Genomic DNA, 15,000 nt, shown 5'->3' with positions numbered 1-15,000 from the left:
GCTGCTCTGAGCTGAGGGGCCTGGAGATGCTCTGGCTCCTTCCCAGACCCTGCTGGGACTGCTGGACCTGCAGCCAGGGGCTGCTGCTGACGAGCCACGTGTCTCACTGGTGACACAGTTCATCAGTTTTGCAGGCCCCTGCCCCCAGGGACACCAGACACTATTAGTTGTGCTGCTTCATATAGTTCATAAGGAAAGCTCCAAATTAACACACAGCTTAATTCTTGTTGGAATTAGTTAATCAACTCGTGGCTTTGCCATTCAAATGAATGATGTGTCTCACTCAGGGGCAGGATAAATGTTGTGTCCCCACACACACTCTGTCATCCTGTGCCTGTGGGTGTCCAGGGGCTGCTGTGCTCAGGCTGGCACCCCTGGACACACCCCTGGGGCACTGTGTGGGATGGAGATGAGCACAGCCTGTCCCTGCCAGCAGCCCCAGTCACACCCATTATGAGTGCCTTGGTCACTGTCCTGGCTGGCTGAGCTGCTCCTGGTGTGCTGCAGCCCCTCCTGCTCCTGCAGCCTGGTGCAGTGCCAGCTGCTGCTGCTGAGCCCTGGGGCTGCTCACTTACTGTACCAGCTTTACAGGCAGCACTGGGCACTGGCAATATTTGAGAATTCACTGGGTGGATTGTGTCACTTTGGACCAAGCCCTCTCCCTTTGGCCTGTGCATGATGCAGAAATCACTGCAATTGTACCAAATGATTTTGCTGCAGGTTTTGGCTAGGCATCTGCATTTGGGAGCAGAGTGGGACTGTGATGGGATAGTGGGAGGGAGATGAGTTCCATAGTGAAAGCAGAAATGCAGGTGAGGAAAACCAGCTGCAATAGAGCACAGTAAACACGGGCTGAGAAAGTGTCCAGAAGCTAAAAGGAAAAACAACAGTATTTCTCATTCTCATTGATGAGAAGGGAAGGAGAGCTTGAGTGGATTAAAACCAGGATGTTATTGAACATGCTGACAGCAGAGCAGAGGAGGAGTGTGACAAACAGGGGAGCAGGAAATCACCCCTGTGTTACAGCACTGTGGGCTGTGCCAGGGCAGTGGGGCCTGGCAGAGGAGGGAGTGAGGGGTGGGTGCAGCTCTCCCTTGGCCAGGCACCACCTCTGCTGCTGCAGGGACCCCCAGGTGCAGCATCACCTTCCCTGGCTGCAGCATGGGTGGCCTGAGCCGTGCCAGGGCTGTCCCCAGCAGTGTGTGCCAGCTCAGGGACACCAGCACAACGAGGGGGATCAGCAGCTTGTGCCTGTGCACCTCTGAACAGGCAACAGAAAGAATTTTAAGAGATTATGAGAAGTTTTTATTATTCCTATGAAATTATGTAGAATTATGGTTTAAAATGAAGGTGACAAGTTTGAAATATGTATTTTAGAGCAAAAGTAATGCCTTGTGCTTTCTTGAGTTGGGGGGTTGGCCTGTGGGGAGGTCATCTCATTGCTTGTCCTCCTTGGGACAGACAGTGTGAATCCTGTGCTGTCCCCAAAAAAAGCACACTGCTGGTGCCCAGGTCCATGCCTGGCAGCTGTGTGTTGCTGGCACAGCCTACACAGGTTCCTGCTGAGTGTGGGAGCCGAGAGGGTCCCGTGGCACTGCCATCCCCCCGTGGCACTGCCAGGTGGGGCCAGCTGTGAGGGGTGCTCCTGGGGCAGGGGGGTCACGGAGGGCTCGTGGCTGGGCAGATGCAGAAGCACTGACTGTGTTTTCTCTTCTCTCTCTTTTCTGCCCAAGGTTTGAGCATCCGAGGAGCCCAGGAGGAAGACCCTCCCGACCCTCAGCTCATGAGACTAGACAATATGCTTCTGGCAGAAGGAGTCTCGGGGCCGGAGAAAGGTGGGGGGTCGGCGGCAGCAGCTGCAGCCGCAGCAGCCTCTGGAGGGTCTTCAGATAACTCTATTGAGCACTCAGATTACAGAGCCAAATTGACCCAGATCAGACAAATCTATCACACAGAGCTGGAGAAATATGAACAGGTCAGACATCAGCCTCTCAGTTGTTCGTGTACCTGACACTGCTCTCCTCTGCTTGCAGTGCCACCACTGCCCACTCTGGACCACACCCCTCCCTCCCCTTCCCCACCCCTCTGCCCACAGAGCCATGATGGGAGTGTTGGGCTCCAAGGAGCTGCTGGCTGGAGCCAGGATGCATGTCTTGCATGCCTGAGTGTTTTCTGTTGTCTGTAACTGCACAAGAGCAATGCCCAAGCCGTGCTTCTCCCCTTTGCTGAGCCCATAGTGGCAGAGAGGAGGAGAGATCCCTCTGTCTGTTACTCTGTGCACCCTCTGCCCTGATGAGGCCTCACACAGCTGGCTCTGGCGAGCTGTGGAGCACAGACAGACAAGGATTGCATTGGCCATCTCAGCCCACAGGCTCCTGGAGCAGGTGGCAGGAGACTCTAGCACAGGACTTGGCCACGGCAGGTCAGCTGGAGCAGGCTGGAAGAGAGTGGGCAGGGAGGTGCCAGCAGAGCACCTGGCCCTGGGACAGGAACTAGGGAAATCCTGGTTCAGGCAGATGCCAGCACAGTGTCTTTGTTTGGAGTGAGAGCATGCTGCAGAGACCTGTGGGTTTGTGTTCACCACTGGACCTGGTGACCCAACACATTGCCGTGCCAGTGGCACTGACAACATTTGCCACATGCTGCCAGGTGCCAGTGGCACTGCCTTGTCTGTGCTGTCTCTTTCACTGTGTTGTTCAAGTGGAGAACAAATAACTGAGCAAACACCTGTCAGGGTCTTTGTGCAAACCTGCTGTTCTCCCCCAACTCCCCAGGGCCCCAGTAGTGCTGTGTGGAGCCCTGGGCTCTCCTTGCCCTGCTGTGCAGCTGGGATGGGGGTGGCTGTGGGGTTAAAAGCCCCACACAGCAGCAGCAGCAGCAGAGTGTCTCACACAGGCACAGTGACACGGGCTGCAGGCAGCGGCAGCTCCGTGCTTGCAGCCGGTTCCTGGCAAACATCCTTGGACTCTAATAAGTTTAATGACGTGGGGGAAGCAGGAGCATTTTTTGCCCTGTAGCTCCATTTACAAAGGTTTCAGCTGAAATGTCACAGCCATCCGTCCACACCACAGGAAGTTTTGGAGGATGCTCAAATGCTGCTGGAGCAGGAGAGAGAGGTAGAGCCGAGGACGAGACACGCACGCTTCCCCACGGATCCTGACACCCAGCCACGTCTGCTCAACAGACCTACGATGATTTCCCCAGCCTGGCAGCAAACTGTCTCCTGCTGGTTTGTCTCACTGCAGTGCCCGAGAGGCAGCCAGGGCTTGGCATGTCAGCCCCTGGCGCCACAGGTTGTGAGCAGGAGCCTCCTGCAGCAGGGAGCCCGTGCTGGCACCAGAGCCGCTCCTGTCCCTGCCCAGCCAGCGCTCCCGCGGCAGCAGGAACCAGAGAGCCTTCCTGGAGACACTTTCCAGGCAGAGTTTGATCCTGATATTTGTTGCCAGTCAGGGGAATGCACTCAGGAAAAAAAAAAAAAAAGGAAAGAGAAATGGAAAGTGTGTCACGCCATCACCCAGCGCTCCCTCGCCGGGCGCCGGGAGAAATGGCCACGCACAGGCAGCGCCTTCCATAATTTACAGCTCCTGCAGCAGAGATGACATATTGAAAGCTATCTGCTGTAATTACACTGAAATACATTTTTTGCTGTAGGCAAAAGTACTGTAAGGGTCCCAGGCCTCCTGGAGCAGCTGGGAGCCCACTTGCCGAGCTCACAGATGTCCCCTGAATTCACCCCGGACTGGGGCAAAGCCTCCCCAGCCTCACAGAGCCCTGGCTGCCACCCTGTCCCTCAGCCTTGCTTTGGGCCATTTCCTCTCTTTTTCCTGTGCAGTCCTGATGAGGCACTGAGGCAGCAGGAGCATCCCTGCTCCTACAAGGTTTCTGAGCAGGTTAACAAGGCCATCACTTATAACCTGACATTATTAATAATGTCTTAGGCACCAAGCAGAGGCCTGAAAAATAGTCCTGGAAAAGGGATCAAGTAGCTTGGACGCTATAAATAAACAAGAGAAACAAGACAAAGCATCAGAGTCTTCTGAGCTTCCTCCCACTGTGCTGTGTGAGGCAGCTCTGAGAGGGGAGGTGCTGGTGGAGATGAATTAAACCCAGGCTCTCCAAATAGTTGTAGCCAAACCAAGTCTCATCAGGCAAGTTAAGTAATCAGTGATGTTTTTGCTTCTTGAAAGCAAGAAACTAATTTTTGCTTTTAAATATCCAGCTTTTGATACTGAATCTCGGATAGAAAAGACATACCTGAAAATATTTCTAATGCAACAGTTGCCAATTTTATTGTGCTTTAAAATTGAATTCCCTGGATCTGAAAAGAAGAGGGCTTGTGGCAAACTGTGTGCCTGGAACATCCATCCAGTGCCAAATTCTTGGGTGCAGCTGTGCTTTGGAACAGTCAGAGCTGCTGCATTTTGGTGCCTGTGTCCCCTTTCCCTCTGTGCAACATTTGCTGGGTGAGGCAGAGCTGCTGCTGCTGCTGTTGGTCAGAGAGCTGAAGTTCTGCAGGTTGTCCCCTGCTGAAAGAAGGACTGTGCTGGTGGGAAGTGAGGGTGGGACGTGTCCAGCTCCTTCACCTGGAGCTCAGAGAGGCTTGGCAGAGCTGGGCTGAGCTGTGCCCGTGGAGGTGCCAAGCCAAGGGCTCTGCACTGGGCTCTCTGAGCTGCCTCCAACGGGGGCTGCGAGGATGTAAATTAGCCTGTAATTTACTTTCAGTAGTGTAAAGAAAAAAAATCACTTTGCCTGAAGTGTATGCATCTTTCTTAAGGGTGTACCCAGATTTTAATTATCTAAATGTAAATACTTAACGAATTTTACTTAGAGTAATGAGCTAAAGTGCACACTACATAAATGAGATGTTCTAATTAATCATGTATGAACTACTGGTTTAAAGAAAAGCTATGTGAATTCTGCGAATGTTGGGCTATTGCCAAATTGCTAATCAGCATTTGCATTCATAGATGGCTTCACTTAATAAGTTGTGAGACGTTCAGCAAATGTTATAGGAAATTATGAGTTTTTAGATGCATAAACTTTTCACTTTTAACTCCTTCCCTCACACAATCTATCGAAATGTTGGAGAATCCTTGAAAATGTGGTTGTCAGACATATTACATATGTATTTTGCATCCTGGCTTCAGAGGGAAGAGGGGAGCCAGCAGAGTTTTTGGCAGGTTCCAGCCTGCAGAGGGAAGGCAGGACAGCAGCATTTGTAGAGGCTCAGGCCAGGGGGCTCCTGGTGATGGCTCAGCCTGAAGTTTATATGAACATGTCACAGTCTGTGGCAGTAACTGAGGGCTCCCTTCGGTGCCTGGGCCAGGGCCAGGGGAGGGTCCCCCAGCCCCAGTGCTGCCTTCCCCAGCAGCCAGGTCGGAGCCTGTGTCCTTGTGGGACAGCACAAACCCACATCTGAGCCTCTTGTTCCCCCACAGGCGTGCAATGAGTTCACCACCCACGTCATGAACCTGCTCAGGGAGCAGAGCCGGACACGCCCCATTTCTCCCAAGGAGATCGAGCGCATGGTGGGCATCATCCACAGAAAGTTCAGCTCCATCCAGATGCAGCTCAAACAAAGCACTTGTGAAGCAGTAATGATTTTAAGATCAAGGTTCCTCGATGCCAGGTAAGGCAGAGCAAGTGCCCCTGTCTTTTTTGACAGTAATTTCTGGGCAGCCCAGAGAGCCTGGCTGTGCTGGGAGCAGTGTCCCATGCCAGCAGGGATGGTGGGAGAAGCTGCTCTGTCCCAACAAAGGTTTCATCCACAGCTGCTGTGGAAGGGGCCTCCTGCACTCTAGGCTTTCAGAAGCAGCAAGATCTTTTCTAGAATTGTAGTGCAAAGTCTGGGCTTGTTTTCCCCACCTTGGACACCTGCCCACTGCTGGAGCTCGCTGCCACCCCCAGGACCCCCAGCCCCCTGAGCACAGGCAGGCAGTGATTAGGAGGGGGGCAGGCACGGTCACTGTTGTTTTGAAGCCTGATGAGGTGGGACAGGGATCCCCAGCCCCATCCCTTCACAGGGCTCCTGGCAGAGCAGGAGCAGAGCAGGGAGGAGCAGCAGGCACCACAGCAAGTCTCCCTCCTCCAGCAGCTCAGACTTCACACCTGAAAGCTGCGAGGAGCTAAACAAGACCAAAATAATGTTATTAACAAGGAGGTCACTGGCAGGTGTGGGAAATCAGGGTAATTGCAGGCAGTTGGAGGAGCTGTCTATGGAGAGCTCCAGAACGCAAAGGTAGAGCCTGCAGATGTACATTTTAAAGTGATTTCTTTAAAAAGGAGGAAGGTAAATAAGGCAAAATGAGCGGAAGCACAGTAATGAGATAAGCAGAGCTGTGGGAGGGAGCCTGCCTGCTCCAGGATACAGCACAGCTCGCTGCTGGCTGGCCTGGGGCACGCTGATCACAGAGCCTGGGGGAACAGCTCCAGGGAAATGCCCCAGTGCAGCCTTGCAGGGGAGAGCAGCCTGGGCTGCAGGGATGCAGCTGTGCTGGGCTGTGCTGGGCTGTGCTGTGCTGGCTCCTTTGGCTGGAGTGCTGCAGGTGCTCTGTGCCCCAAGGTGACACACGTGGGACCTGAGCCTGGCCCCGTGCAGCCCCTGGCACAGGGGCACAGATGGGTCTGGCTCACAAAGCCCTGAAATCCACTTGCAGTTGGAAGCCAATTAGCTCAGGGAGGGCCGTGTGAGGACAGGTCAGCACTGCCCCATCCTGTGGGACTGTCCCCACCCCGGGAGCTGTGCAGGGCCCAGCTGACCTGCTGAGGGCAGGGAGGGCAGGGGGGAGAAGGGCTCTGTCAGGCTGCTGCTGGCACAGAGGGGCTCTTTTCGGGTTATCTTAAATGAAGCAGCTGATAGTTACTGAAAAGTTATTTATTACAAAGCACATCAGTCTCAAAAGGCAAGCAGAAAAGTAATGGCAAAAGCAAAAAGCAAAAGCCCTGGAAAATGCACTAACTTTTTCATACATACTCCTATACAGGATCTTCCTAACACACCACCACTCCTTAACCTATTAGGATTCTAGTTTTTTAACACACCAGGTTACATGTAGACTACGCATACAACTTATCTTGTTCTATTTAAAAATGTAAGCAATATTCTTACTATAGCTCTATTATGTCTAAGCACTGTTTACAACCATGATCTTGGAGCCTCTACTGAAAACATTAGCATGTTTTCCAACCTTCACTAGAACTCACACTTCCACTCTGGCATTTGAACCTTTTACTTAACTAAAAGCATTAGAGTTCGCACTACAACTTACTGACTTACTTATGTTAAAACTTAAACTTAAACCTTTCCCTTATGTGTGGAGGAGCCACAGGGAGGCTGCTGGCTCAGCACCTGCCTCACCTTTCCTGGCACAGCAGGTGACTGTGGGATGGTCCCTGTGGGAGGTGGGGGTGTGGAGCCAGAGCAGAGCCTGTGGGGCTGGCTTGTTATTGCTGCCTGCTGCTCCCTCCCGTGGTGCTGGGGAGCCCAAAGGGGTCAGGGTGCCAGGACAGCTCTGCTGGGTTGTTCTGTGCTGCAGTCCAGGCTGCTGCCCCCCTGCCAGGACCTGCAGGAACAGTGATGTTTTCCTTTCCTCATTTCAGACGGAAAAGGCGTAACTTCAGTAAACAGGCCACGGAAATCTTGAACGAGTATTTCTACTCCCACCTCAGTAACCCCTACCCCAGTGAAGAAGCCAAAGAAGAGCTGGCAAAGAAATGCAGCATCACAGTATCACAGGTAAGCAGCAGGGAGGAGCCCCTGCTCCAGGTGTGCCCATCTCCTGGCACTGCTGCCATCCCCCTCCAGGCTCTGCCAGGTGCTCCAGGGGAGGCAGGTGCTGCAGAGCCAGGCCTGCCCAGGGCACCTCTGTCACCCCTTCGTCACCTCTGTACCCCTTCATCACCTCTGTCACCCCTTCATCACCTCTGTACCCCTTCGTCACCTCTGTACCCCTTCGTCACCTCTGTCACCCCTTCATCACCTCTGTCACCCCTTCGTCACCTCTGTACCCCTTCATCACCTCTGTCACCCCTTCATCACTGGGGAGGTTTGCAGGGCAATGGGACGTGGCTGAGCTCTGCCTGCCTGTGCTGGGGTACAAAGGTCTGTGCACAGAGAAGACAAAAACAAAAAGCAGCAAGGTCTGTACCCCACCTCACATCAGCCTGCTCTGTGCTCAGCAGTGAGGCTCCTGGCTGAGCCTTCTCTGCTCTGAATTCCTTCAGCTGAGCAGGATTTTGGGGAAAGGATGGTTTATTGACAAATTTAGGATCTATCTTTATAGATCCAAATTTCTTTGATGGCTCAAAGTTGCTTTTCTAAGCCAGTCAGAAAGTCAGCCTCTAGCTATGCTGGAGTGACACAAGTGGCTTCTCTGTGGCAAAACTGCATTAGGCAGATTTACTCTTTTTACCACACATAACAGCTGTTACTGTGAAGTTAATGCAAGAAACCCAGCACCCCCAGTCAGGACTGTGCTGTCACTGGCTGCAGCTGCTTTCTGTGTGGGCCAAAGTACCTCAAAGTTCTTTGTGCTCAGTACAGCTCAGACTGGTGTCTCAGGCAGCTCAAAAAGCAAAACACCGCTTGGCATTCCACATGGCCTGTATGGTATGTTTGCTAGAAACCCCAGTTATTCTCACACAAATCTGGCTTGCACAGCTTGGGGAAGAGCTTGAGCTTGTGTGGCAGTTCCAAGTTTGCAGCCACCCTGCTCCTGTGTTGAGGGCTGCTGTGCTGGCTCCTCCCTGCTCCCCCAGCTCCCTTATCAATATTTCAGCTCCTGGAGAGGAGTGGTGCCTGCGGCGTGTGTGTTAACTATTAATGATTGCAGGCTGCAGTATTGGCATTATTAGCAACTCAACCTTTAGCTTTATAATTAAGACCTGAGTTGAGATTTACTTTATAGGCCTCCATTGAATGCATGAAAAATTCAGGCACTTTATTGAAGACTTTCAAATGAAAGGCTGCCCAGCTCCTCCAAATGTGGAATTACTTGGCTTTGGCTGCAGCCACAGTAGCAGCCCTGGCAGGACAGGTGTGTGTGCCTTGCTGGCTCCTTGCCTGTTCCTTGGCACTGCAGCTGGGAAGGGCCTGTGCTCAGTGCCAGGGACAGGTACAGGATGGGGATGGAGGCAGTTTCTCCCAGTCCATCTACAAATAGCTGTGATGATGGGCAGGAAGTTTTTGAGGGAAATTCAGCACACAGTTCCCTCTGCCATTGCTCCTCCCTGGCTCTGAGCATCACACAAGTGACTGCAGCCCTGGTGGCTGCTGGGCTGCCCCTGTGCCCTCAGGCATCCTGAGGCTGCTTGGACCAGCCAAACACCCTGAGAGCACAGAGTGCCACACACGAGTGACCACACTGGGGTCTGCAGCCTTCATCTTGCTGCTGGTCCCTGTCCTTGGCACGAGATGCTTTGTGACAATTCCTTCAGTAAAGGTGTCCAGGCAGCCTGCTGTAGTCAGGAGAGGCCATGCCATCAACACCAACTTAAACAAACCAAAAGTTCTTCAGTTTTGGTTAATGTGACCAGGGGAGATGACATGGGAAAAGCCCAGCAGACCTGCTGAAGAGCTGTTCCCTCTGCACCCACCCTGCCTGGCAGGGAGGGCTCAGTGATCCTTAGTGTGGACAGATAAAAAGACTGATCAAGATAAGGCTAAAGTGACTGTAGGAAATGAGATGGAACATTTGAGAAACCATAACTGATTGCTTCTTGTGCTAGTAGATCTGATTTCTCTCTCTTAATTGGTTGTTTGATAAAATTTAATGTATATGCTGTAGAATGAAATAAAAGGCAGGCAGATGGTCCAACAACCCAGCAGTGGCAGAGAGCCTGTGACAGGAATATAGGTTTGTCTTTTTAATATTTGATACAGACATGAATTAGTTGTTTCTTGAATGCATTAGGAAGTCAGAGTGAGCAGTGGGAGTAGCTGCATTGTGCTCTCCATAGCACTGCATCCAGCACCCTCAGCCTTGCTGGGTGACACTGCCAGCCTGCTACAAGGGCACTGCTGCCCACCCAGCCTGGCACAGGGATGCAGGGCTGGGCCCTTGGCCATGGCTGAACTTTGCTCTGGCAAGATGTTATAAATGACTTGGAAAAACTCAGATTGATGTGGTAAAGGCTGGAAATGGGGCCGTGTATCATGTAATGGGAGAGGAGCTGTATGAGACAGAGGGAGTGCCTGTGATCAGCTGGTTGCTTGAGTTCCTGATGGATCTGCTGTCACAGCTAGGGAGCACGAACACCATGGATGCTCTAATCTTTGATTTCCAAAGGCTGCATGGCAGTACTGCAGGGTTAGTTGGTATTTGTTGGTATTTAGTAGGTCAAACTGGGCTGGAGGTGCCTTTCTCTCCTGAAAAGGGTGTGTGTTTTTGAGGCCATGCAGTAGAAGAGCTCTGAGCAGCACTGCAGAGCAGCCCCCCCACACTGCTCTGGTGGGTGACAGCAGAACTCAGAGGATGCAATCCAGAACTCGAGTGAATTGAGCAGTCACTGCAAGCCTGGCAGGAGCAGCATGGCAAGGGACAGGCAGTGGCACTCAGGAGGTGACTGAGCTGCAGCTCACTCAGGGTTTTCCTGGAAGATCTGTGTGTGTATTTTCAGCCTTGAGCAAGTGTCCCTTGGACCTTGCCATACCTGTCACCATGCCCCATTTACCTCCTGTGCTGCACATACCCTGGAGGGCCAAGGAGCTGGAAGAAGGAATAAATAACATGAAGGGATGGCTTTCCAAACTCTGGAGCTGTTGGCTTGTCTTTGATGAGGAGGCTTTGTCCTTTCCTGGCTCCTCTGCAGCCTCTTCTAACGATGATCCCAAGTGTTTCTCTCTTGTTCTGTCAGTGCCTTGTACATGCTGGGGGCAGATTCATGGCAGAACATTTTCTCCCTCAAACACTTAATTAGTGAGTGTTTTGGGTCATCCTCCCCCCAGATTAAGCTGCTGACTGGAAATCCTGCTGCCATGGCACTTTACTGAGCTGCAGAGAAAATTGTCTCCCAGAATGGTTTCATTGCAGGTGGGAGATCGATGGCTTCAGTTTTGATATCGGTGTTTAAAATAATATGTAGAGAAGGTTTTTCAAGAAAAGCATAAAGACAAACTATTTATTAAGATGAACACCTCACACAATTTCATTTTTAAGAGTGCGGAAAAGGTAATTCTGGGGAAAAAATGTCCTTAGCAGAGAACATTGTCAGCTGTAATTTAGAGCTGCCCCATCAGCGCACGTTGGAGGGAGATAAACTGTATTGTCTGTTCTCCCCCAGCATGGCTGCAAGGCTGATGTTTTATACTTTTGCAGATGAGCCTCTTTCAGGGTGTCACAAACGACCATCAGTCCATCACACGGGCTGGAGAGAGGGCACAGCCCGAGCTGAGAGCGGGGCACTGGAGTACAGCAATAACATTTTTCACTGCTTCCAACAAAAGAAGGATGTGGTTGACAAGGGAATATATTTAACATTGTTTAAAGAAAGGATGCAGGAGCTGGTTTCCATCACCCATCTGGCTCCTCCTGCTTCTGAGTGTTTCTGTGAGCAGGTGGAAAACTGTGCATGGAAGGGATCTTAAACTCTGGAGTTGATGTGGGAAGCAAGGAAAAAAAGCTGCAGCATAATGAAATAGTTCTGGAGGTGAAATTCTTGGGTTTAGATCATAGTCTGTAACTGCTCAACATTGATTTTTAACATTTTAAGGTTTGTACCATGTTTTAGGTGTGAAACACAGACTGTGCTGCAAACATGGAAACAGTGGGAATATTTCCACAGTCCATGGATCTGTAGCTCCCCAGTTCCAGCAGCAGTGCTCTTGCATCAGCTGTGTCTTTGCTGAGTGAGCACTGATTTATCCCAGGAAATCACCCACTCTGGAGACACAGGGCAGGCCTGCCCCATCCCAAATCCCACATCAGGCATCTTGATGATTTATGTAATAATTTATTGTCTTTTTATTTAACGTTGCAATTAACATGATAAATAAGTGCAACAGTATTGTTTGAAATGTAATATACAATTAAGCCCAATTAATTAATCGGCCTTCAATGATCAGGAGGAGAAAGATGTTCATTGTTTTTTTTATGTGAAGAGATAGTTTGTTTTAATGAAACGTGTTGTGAGGCAGCTCATGGTGGAGCCAACTTCCATGTTTGGGGTGAGCACGGGGCTGGGTGCTGGTGCTGAGAGGGGAGCCCAGGCCTGCAGCCCTGCTCTTGCTGGCACCATGGCAGTGCCAGCTATGGCAGTGCCAGCTATGGCAGTGCCAGCAGCAGGAGCAGCTGAGCTGTGCTCCAGGCAGGCAGGAGCCTCAGTGCTGCCTGCAGTGCCTGCTGGAGCACTGCCCTGGCCCTGGCCTGTGTCAGCCCTGCCTGCCCGGCTGTGGCTGCAGCCCCTGGGTGTCCCTGGGTGTCCCTGGGTGTTCCTGGGTGTCCCCACATGTTTCTGGGTGTCCCTGGGTGTCCCCACGTGTCTCTGGGTGTCTCTGGGTGTCCCCACATGTTTCTGGGTGTCTCTGGGTGTCCCCACGTGTCTCTGGGTGTCCCCATGTGTCTCTGGGTGTCTCTGGGTGCCCCCACGTGTCCCTGGGTGTCCCCACGTGTCCCTGGGTGTCTCTGGGTGTCCCTGGGTGTCTCCACATTGACACTCTGCCCTGCACTGGTGTGACATGGCAGCAAACAGGGACAGGGACAGTGGCTGTGGCACCCCCAGCTGCTGTGGCTCCTGTGGCAGCCCCAGCCCTGAGCCTGGCTCTGAGGAGGAGTTTAACATTTCTGGATACTCATTTAGATGTGGTGTGCGGGTTAAACATAACGTACGAGCACTGCTCCTCTCATTGCTTCCAATTAAACCTTGCTTGTTAGTTTAACCTCTAGGTAATCCCATCAAACAATTGATGTCAAGGAAACACTGCCCACAGTGGCTCTGGATGAGTGGCCATTAATTTTAATTGCCTTGATATTAAAGATTAAGAAGTATTGGGACTAGCAGAATGGAAACGATCTGATGTCAAGCAAATCCACTCGTTGAGGCTTCCCCAGGCTGCTGGTGATATTAAAATTTTACTGTGAGAATTAAATAAACCTTTATTAGTGATGGCTGTTGTTTGATTGGTCCAGGGGCGTGCATAAACAGAGGGGTCTCGTGCACATCCGTGGACAATACGGTTGATGTGCAGAGATTCCTCAATTATGATACTGTTAATAAAGCATAATCTGATTGTACACAATAATTATTTGCTGGGTTTCATTAATGTATTATTGCTTCTCTGACTGACAAGGTGATATTAAGTGCAATATATAGAACACGGTGGAGTATTATCAGGGGAGCAGGATGTATAAGGTGCCTTCCATATTACTGGTAAAGGCCAGAGGTTTTCCATTAATTGTGGTTAAACAAAAGCTTCTCTGCATCAAATAGAGCAGGATTTGACTCCTGCCTCAGCAGGGTCCTGAACTGGGTGCTGTGACAGGACCCCAGCCCCTGCCACACCCTATGGCTGCCTGATAACCACTGGGCTGTCCCTGCTCCCTTCCCGTTTACTGCTGGAGCAGCTCTTTTATTGTCTCTGCTGTGTTGGCCATTGTCCCTGTTCCAAACTGGGTTTGTTATTTAGAGCTCTGTTACAGCAGCTGAAGTTAAACAAAGCCCCTAAGCAAGCCTGTACAAAGTTCCCTGAGCAGCTCCAGGCGTGACCCCTGTGCGGGTTAATAGCCGGTGCCCTGGGAGCCACCTTGGCTTCAGTACAGCATCTTCAAAGGGCCATGACAAAGGGACTTTTCAGCCATTATTGATTTATATGATTCCTTTCATTTTCAGTCAACCAAACACGATTCTGTGAGTGGGCTGCCAAGGTTGTTCCAGCCCAAAAATAAAGAACAATTGCTCTCACCACCCGCTCGCCCTCAGTCAACCGGACCTTGGTCCCCCCTGAGCAGCTTTCTGGGTCTCACACCAGTTTTGTTGACAAATGGCCCATGGTGGTAGGGGACAATGCTGTGGTACAGTAAGCTCTGGGCTATGTGCAGTCATCAGTCACTCGTTGTACCTCAGTTTGCCAAGAGAGCAGCAGAGCCAGGCCCTGCTCAGCTCCCCGGTGATGATTAACTGATCCGGGTTAGGGCTCAGGTACCTGGAGCAGGTACGGGTTCTGTTTCTGGCGCCTCAAAATGGCATCTCCAAGGGATCCTGCTTTGTTCACCCTTCCCACCTCTCTCCACTGCAGGTGTCCAACTGGTTTGGCAATAAGAGAATCAGGTACAAGAAGAACATTGGGAAGTTCCAGGAGGAAGCCAATCTCTACGCGGCAAAGACGGCCGTGACTGCAGCGCACGCCGTGGCTGCAGCCGTCCAGAACAACCAGACCAACTCCCCCACCACCCCAAACTCTGGTACGTGCCTGGCTGTGCACCCTGGGGGGCTGTGTGTCCCCCTGCAGGGCTGTGTATCCCCCTGGAGGACTGTGTGCACCCTGGAGGGGTGTGTGTACCCTGCAGGGCTGTGTGTACCCTGGAGAGGTGTGTGTACCCTGGAGAGGTGTGTGTCACCCTGCAGGGCTGTGTGTACCCTGGAGGGCTGTGTGTCACCCTGCAGAGATGTGTGTCCCCTGGATGGGTGTGTGTCACCCTGGAGGGCTGTGTGTCACCCTGCAGAGATGCGTGTCCCCCTGGAGGGCTGTGTGTCCCCCTGCAGGGCTGTGTGCCACCCTGCAGAGATGTGTGTCCCCCTGGAGGGCTGTGTGTCCCCCTGCAGGGCTGTGTGCCACCCTGCAGGGGTGTGTGTCCCCCTGGAGGGCTGTGTGTCACCCTGCAGGGCTGTGTGTGTCCCCCTGCAGGGCTGCGTGTCACCCTGCAGGGCTGTGTGTACCCTGGAGGGCTGTGTGTCACCCTGCAGGGTGAGTGTCCCCCTGCAGGGTGTGTGTCAGGGCTGGGGTGAGGAGCAGTCCCAGTGGTGGCACAGGGAGCTGTCCTGAGCCCTGGGGTGTCCATCTGGGAG

The 15,000-nt window shown here is 52.1% G+C and overlaps 3 protein-coding genes across 11 annotated transcripts in view; 2 read left to right on the top strand and 1 right to left on the bottom strand.

Annotated features, from left to right (window-relative positions):
• HSPA5 (heat shock protein family A (Hsp70) member 5) overlaps positions 1–15,000 on the bottom strand; it is a 458,542-nt gene that overhangs the window by 206,190 nt on the left and 237,352 nt on the right. The window lies entirely within an intron of this gene.
• The window catches only part of MVB12B (multivesicular body subunit 12B), a 303,240-nt gene that overhangs the window by 77,896 nt on the left and 210,344 nt on the right, over positions 1–15,000 (top strand). The window lies entirely within an intron of this gene.
• Positions 1–15,000, top strand: part of PBX3 (PBX homeobox 3) — a 103,656-nt gene that overhangs the window by 80,034 nt on the left and 8,622 nt on the right. For all 9 annotated transcript variants that reach the window (XM_079324474.1, XM_079324471.1, XM_079324477.1 and 6 more), the window contains 4 exons: positions 1,734–1,975; positions 5,439–5,629; positions 7,600–7,735; positions 14,231–14,396. In XM_079324474.1, the coding sequence (XP_079180600.1) occupies positions 1,734–1,975; positions 5,439–5,629; positions 7,600–7,735; positions 14,231–14,396 (735 nt within the window). The remainder of the gene's footprint in view (positions 1–1,733; positions 1,976–5,438; positions 5,630–7,599; positions 7,736–14,230; positions 14,397–15,000) is intronic.

Source organism: Erithacus rubecula (genome assembly GCF_903797595.1).
Source record: "Erithacus rubecula genome assembly, chromosome: 21".
In the NCBI taxonomy this organism is placed as follows: domain Eukaryota; kingdom Metazoa; phylum Chordata; class Aves; order Passeriformes; family Muscicapidae; genus Erithacus; species Erithacus rubecula.
The sequence above is the reverse complement of the archived record's forward strand: the minus strand, read 5'-3'. Positions and strand labels throughout refer to the sequence as shown.